Source organism: Propithecus coquereli, unplaced genomic scaffold, assembly GCF_000956105.1.
Source record: "Propithecus coquereli isolate 6110/MARCELLA unplaced genomic scaffold, Pcoq_1.0 Scaffold5, whole genome shotgun sequence".
Classification (NCBI taxonomy): domain Eukaryota; kingdom Metazoa; phylum Chordata; class Mammalia; order Primates; family Indriidae; genus Propithecus; species Propithecus coquereli.
The window spans coordinates 15473667-15480426 of record NW_012150840.1 but is presented as its reverse complement, the minus strand read 5'-3'; the positions used below and the strand labels follow the sequence as shown (position 1 = coordinate 15480426).

Genomic DNA, 6760 nt, shown 5'->3' with positions numbered 1-6760 from the left:
TCCTCTTGCCTCAGCCTCCTGAGTAGCTGGGACTACAGACTCACCACCACCCCTGGCTAATTTTTTAAAAATTTTTTTAGGCCGGGCGCAGTGATTCATGCCTGTAATACTAGCACTCTGGGAGGCCGAGGCAGGAGACTTGCTTGAGGCCAGGAGTTCAAGACCAGCCTGAGTACGAGCGAGATCCCATCTCTACCAAAAATGGAAAAAATTAGCCAGGTGAGGTGGAGCACGCCTATAGCCCCAGCTACTCGGGAGGCGAGGCAGGTGGATCGCTTGAGCCCAGGAGTTTGAGGTTGCAGTGAGCTAGGATGACGTCACAACACATTAGCTGGGGTGACAGAGTGAGACTGTCTCAAAAAAAGAGATTTTTTTTCTGTAGAGACAGGGTCTTGCTATGTGGCACCACACCCAGCCAAAGTGCTGCATCTTAAGACTAATGATTCTGTTCAACACATGCAACATCTAAAGTGACTTCATTTGCTCTGCCAGTTAACATAAGGGCGGGAAAGAGCTAGACAGAACATGAGCTACCAGAAATCGGTCCTGAAGGAAACTGATGAGAGAGGTCCTCCTCACTACACACCTACCAGTCCACATCTAGTCTCTGCACTGAGAGAGGAGCCCCATTTGCCATGTTTTTTTGGGAAACAAAGGTTAAAATGCCAGATTCTGTGCTGGGAGAAATGCCAGCATCTGGGCTGTCTCCACAGACTCTGAATTGTGGGGCTCAGCCCAGCACCCACCCCTTGGGCATCCATGGGCAACAGCTTTGCTGGTGGGAGCCCCGGTGATTACAATGTGCCCCCAGAGGCCTTCGGGTTGGACTCCTCCCATGATAGGCAGTCGGGTGACATGTGTCGGGATGGAGCTCTTCCAGGCCTCTGTGGAGTTTAATAATCACGGTAGCCCAACTGGCGTCATCCCAGGCGGGTAGGAGAGACATGTGTGGGTGAGGCCCAGAATTGGAACCTGGTCTCAATCCAGCCGGAGCTCCCGGCTGGCAGGTTCAGGAGGCGCTGACACAGGGAAACCGGCCTGCTCCTCTCTTGCCTGTCACCCCAAGACAGCTGCCACTGGCCAGGCAGCGGGCAGTGGCTGTCCCTCTGAAGGAACAAGGGATGAGACTGAGGGTGGCTGTTGCAGGGGCTGAATCAGACGCCTGGCACAGCGTCGCCTCTTACTTTTGTCCCCAGCTGGCTCCGCAGGGGCTGTGTGGGGCCAGGCCCTGCTGCAGCCTCCGGGGATGCGGCCGTCTTCGCGCTTGGGCAGTGGTGGGGCAAGGCCGTGGCCAGCAGGCCAGCAGGCACTCGGCCTGGGGACCTCAGAGGAACAGGCGGACATCGGAGCAGGGGGAGATGCAGCGGGCTGGTTTCAAGCTCTGTTGAACTGAAGATGCCCCCGTGTAGCCCAGCCATGTGTCGCCCTCAGAGAGCTCAAATGGCAGCTCGTGGAGCCTCCTGGACACAGGCCAGGTCGTGTACTCTTTATCACTCCTTTTAAGGGAGGTGGAGCTCTCAGCAGGACACACAGACCCGTTGGCAGGAGGTCCCTGTGGACCCAAGCTGCACGTTGCCCCCTGAGAGCATTAGGAAGGAGAGTACCGCCTTCCACGTGAGGTGCTGTCTTCGTGCTGCTAAAACACCTGGCCCAGGGCCTGGTGCATGGCGTCCTTGAGACGTGGCTGTGAGGACAGAGCCAGCTGGCCGGATTAAGTGTAGCCGTGTGAGTGGCAGACGGCAGGGCCAACCTGACTTACCCCACACCAAGGCCATCCCACACTGCCCCTTCTCCCTGACAAGAGGCCGACCTGCTCGCCACCTGGGAAGCAGGGGGCAGGAGGAATGGAAGGTGGGCCGTCACGGTGGGGGAATTTGGGAGGACAACCGCGAAGATGCCTAGGGGGAGGACTGAAGCCGCTTTGAAAAAAGCATCCCAGGAAGAGTAACGCACCACGGAAAAGAGGAGTTATCGCCGGGGTCTCCGAGGCCGAGAACAAAAGAAGGTCTCAACCTCACAGAATTTGGAGTTTCAAGGGACGGTGTGAAAGAGGCAAACTGCCTTGCCAGACTGGTTTCTGTTAAAACATTTATTTAGAAAAATAACCCTTCCCTGCCCTCCTCTCTCTGCGTGGGACGTGGGCGATTCTGCTCGCTGCTCCTCCGGATCGGGCCCCCCACCCACATGGGGGTCCAGCGCACGCACCGGCGGCCACTCTGCTGGGAGGCCCCACGTCCCCCCAGCTGCGACAGTCCTCGTGTTCATTCCTCGTCCAGGCCTCTGTCTCCAGGTCTCCGGGTGGACAGAGGGCTCTGAAGGATGGGGGCCACCTGGCCACAGTCTGTGTGCCCCGCCTGAGGCCTGTGGGGCGCCTGGGGTGGGGGGCTGTGCTCTCCCCTCATCGGAAGCTCAGGGCTGGAAGCGTGGGGAGCTGACGTGAGGCTGGTGGAAGGCGTGGGCGCTGTACACAACCTCGGGGGGCGACGGCGTGCTGGCGGCCAGCACCGAGCACAGCGGCTCGTGGCTGTTCAGCACCGACGTGAAGTACTTCATCTCCTCCGTGAGCTGCTTGATCTCCTTGCGCAGAGCCGCGTTCTGTTTCTCCAGGTCTTCGCTCTCCTGTGAGAGGGAGGGATCGGCACGGGAGATTAATGTCAGGGCAGGCGGCAAGGTTGCTGGGGCCGGGAGGGGCGCGGGAGGAGGCCGGAATAGATTTTCACTAGCACAGCCATGGAGAAGGGCATCCGAGAATTTTCTGCATGTGTGAATGTGTGCACATGTGTATATGTGTTTTTAGGTGTGTACGGGCATCTGTGTGAGCACATGCATATGTGTGCATGTGTGCCCTGGTATTAAGTTGAACCAATGAAACCGCTGATACGTGTCTGTTTTGACCTATAAAAATCGCAATTTCATACGGTTCAACCTAATAGAGGTGGATGTGTGAGTGTGCTCCTTTGTACACGTGTGCATGTGTGCAAGGGTCTCCGTGAGTGTGTCTGTGGGTGGAGAGGGCCAGTGTATGTCAAAGGAAAGCAGCTGGCAGACCAGAGCCTGAGGACATGGAAAGCAGATTGTGAGAACATATGATACCAATTTCACTGCTTTCCACTCTGTTATGCATGTGTTCTCCAAACGCACCTATGTTTGAGTTTGGTCTTACAGCTGGAGTCTCCTGAGATTCTAGGACACTCAGGGTCTTTATACATATTAAATCATCAAAGTCTGCTACAGTGTTCTCGGGTGGGCAGAATCCCACCCCATTCTGCCCACCCGAGGGCGGGTTTTACACACATTCTGGGTGTGTCCCAAGCCCGGGAACACCTTTTCCCTGTTGCTTGTGGGAACCATCAAATACATGCTAATCAGGAAAGCCCAGGGTAAGGAGTGCTGATTCCTGATCACATTATGAATTAATCAACAATTACGCTCTGGGCATTAGCATTTACTGAAAAACAATCCCATCTTCAGGAAGCCCAGGAGAATTGCAATTCTGATGTGACTTTTTAGGTTCACATTCCTTGACTCAATGAGACAGACCTTCTCTGCTAAGCACTGGTACCCACAGAGGAAAGGCAGATGGCATTGCAGATGCAAATAACTTATATTTCTGTTCAAAAAGCAACCTAATATTTGGAGGCCAGGTCTTACATTTTTAGTTCTATTTGGTTTGGGTCAACATTTCCCAAACTTGCCATATCATTAGAATTAATCTGAAGGCTGGTTAGAAATATAATTTCAGGCCCTTCCTAAAATCTAGAGATTTGAGCTCAGTGGGTTTAGGATTTAGTGGGGGTAAAGTCACAAAGTCTGTGGGAATTTTTATCAAGTGTCCCAGGTCATTCTAATGATCAGGCAAGTTTGCAAACACTAGTTAAGTATGATATTAAATTTGTGTTAATTATTCAAGCACTTATTAAGTGCCTATTTGTTAAGTGCCTGGCTTACTGCCTGGAACATAGTATGAACTCAAATGTTTGTTGACTGACTGACCAATGACATCAATTGCTGGCAAGAAGAAAGAGATTCAAAAATATGGTGGGTGGTGAGTAGATGGAAGTTAACTTGACATTTAAAATCTGCCCTAAATAATCCGTCAGGAGCATCAGCTGCAGGCTAATGAGGGAGCCAGCTGGAATTTGTCAGTTGCACTGCCAATCATCCTAAACCTGCACCCTGGGGCGCTCTTTTTTAAGTAGCAGAGAAGCACAGGACTGTGGCCTATCCATCACGCCAGCTTCCATCGTTTGCGAAGGACAGATTCAAGCATGCTCAGCTTCAGCCTGGCATTTCCTGTATGTGGCTCTGAGCTAGAAAATGTGCCTAGGTCAAGACAGAGGGAACCCCCACATCTAAAATGAGGCGGTGGGGGGGATACCAAGAGCCACAGTGGTGGAGTCAGAGCCCTGACTTCTGCAAGATGTGGCCTGCTCACTCATTTTACCATTTGGTTGTTTCCTGGTACATCCCAGAAGGAGGGCATCCCCCCTTTACCGAAAGGTAAGATAAAGCAACACCATGAGACTGGGGGTGTTGGTAAGACGGGAACTGGGGGCCGGGAGTCCTGGCCCCATCCTCTGGCCCTTTTCCTCACCCCCTCTGAGAGTTTCCACTGGTGACAACATTTACCGTAAATTCTGCGCTCTGAAGTGCCTGGGCAAACCCCGAGGTAGAAGGGAGGGGCCGGACCCTCTGACCTTCTCCCCGCCTAGAGGCGGGCCCAGCTTTCGGGAAGTGACAGCAGCTCCTTCCTCCGTAAGCAAGCTCTGCTGAGCTCTCTCTAGCTCTCTTAGCTGCCTACCCCTCCCCGCTTGCAAATCCCAGAGCTCTCCGAGTTTATAGCTGCTGCTTGTCGCTTCTAACCAGAAAACAACCACCCGTGACAAGAAACTCATCTTTACCTTGGGAAGGAAGACTGCTTCCGGCTAGGGCCCCCTAGAAACCTGCCCTGCCAGCCCAGGGGCCCTGCAGCCAGCCTGGCGCTTACCAGAGAAAGGGTTTGCTGGAGGAAGTGGCTGATCAGGGCCTCGTCCCTCCACACCCCCACCTGCACGGTCCACTCTGGTCCTCCCGGGGCAGTCGTGCCAGCTCACATGGCTGAAGGGACAAGTGGTGAAGGTGGCCGTGGGAGCAGCTGTTTATCCAGAGGTACAAGAGTTACATCCCCTAACTTCCCCATGGGGGATGGAAACCTAGAGCTCAGGGAGGGGGAAGGAGATTTCAGCTCCTACCACGCATGTCTTCTGCCACAGTGCGGGGGTGAGCCTGCGTTTGGGCATCACGTAACCTGCTTTCTACTCCTCAGAGTTCACGTAGGTCCATCGTGCTCCTCACGGTCACCCTCTGAGAGGGATATAGAAGGCCAGCTGTCACCATTATCCCCACTCCACAGATGGAGACCACTGGGACCCTGGGACACACCTACTCCACATTGACACAAAATGACCACCGGCTGTGAGCGGCTGTGTTATTGGCTCTGCCTCGAGATGCTTGTTTTCTCAGAAGCTCAGAAACTTGGAGGGGTTGATCCAAAGACACACAGCCAGGTGGGGGCAGAGCAGGGCTTGATTCAGGGCCCTGTGCTCCTTCTGTCACACCCGACCGCTTCCCCTGAGAGCCTGGAGACTAGAATGGGCAAAGGTCTCCAGACAGCACTAAGAAGTCCTCGGCTGCCCGGGGGTCTCCCAGGAGAAAGCTGGGTCTTGGTTTTGGCAACCCTGACACACAACACAATGTAAGAACCGTGAGTCAGTCACTCTCTTCCAAGCACAGGGCTGACCGTCTGCCTCCTGCGCTGAGTTGAGAGGGAGTCACCTGACCGGTCACTTGTAGGCCGACGGGAGGCCAGACCTTCCTCCAGACGCCAAGCCAGGTCCAGAGCACATGACAGTGGTGGGCTCCATCCACAGTGGTACATGGGGACAGGCGACTTGGGTCCTCGTCCTGGCTGGGTGACCCTCGGTGACTCACTTTTCCTGGTGAGCCCCAGTCGCCTCCCTTTCTAACAGGAAGGCCGGACCAAAACAATGATTTTCAACCTTAGCCTCACATTGGGAGCCGGGAAGTTTAACAGCACTGATGTCCGATTTTGAGTTCATAGGTCTGGGGTACAGCCTGGGCATTGGGTTATTAAAGGCTCCCCGGGGGATCGAACCAGCTCATGTTGGGAACCACAGGATTAGAAGATCTCCAAGCCCCCTCTAACTCCCAAATATTTCGGATTCCATATTGACTACCTGAGTATATTAGCAAACTAAAGCCTCTACCCCCCTCCTGTTGTGAAGGGATGTGTGTGTGTGTGTGTGTGTGTGTGTGTGTGTGTGTTGGGAATAGAAGGGTGTAGCACTCAATTCATATGAGAAAGATTAGTGAAAACCAAATTTTTAAAAGAATAGCCTAGCTTGACTTAATAACTTAACATTTATTGAATACTACCATGTGCCAATCACTCTATTAAGTATTTTATGGTTTCATTCTATTTAATCTCTGCAACAACCTTGCGTGGCAGATAATATTATTAGCTCCATTTTAAAGAACAGGAAAAACTGAGGTATAGAGAAGTTAAGTAGCTTGTTCAAGGTCACACAGCTTGTAAGATGCAGCACCAGTACTTGAATTGAGGCAGCCTGGCTTCAGAGTCTGTGCCCTCTATCCTCTCTTGCCTTTTTTTTTTGAGACAGAGTCTCACTCTACTGCCCTGAGTAGAGTGCCGTGGCGTCAGCCTAGCTCACAGCAACCTCAAACTCCTGGGCTCAAGTGA

At 53.2% G+C, this 6760-nt stretch overlaps 1 protein-coding gene across 1 annotated transcript in view; it reads right to left on the bottom strand.

Annotated features, from left to right (window-relative positions):
* Positions 1–2074: 2074 nt before the first annotated feature.
* The window catches only part of BATF (basic leucine zipper transcription factor, ATF-like), a 21951-nt gene continuing 17265 nt past the window's right edge, over positions 2075–6760 (bottom strand). Inside the window, exon 3 of the mRNA XM_012656121.1 lies at positions 2075–2619. Coding sequence (XP_012511575.1) covers positions 2410–2619 — 210 coding nt within the window. The 3' untranslated portion in view covers positions 2075–2409. The remainder of the gene's footprint in view (positions 2620–6760) is intronic.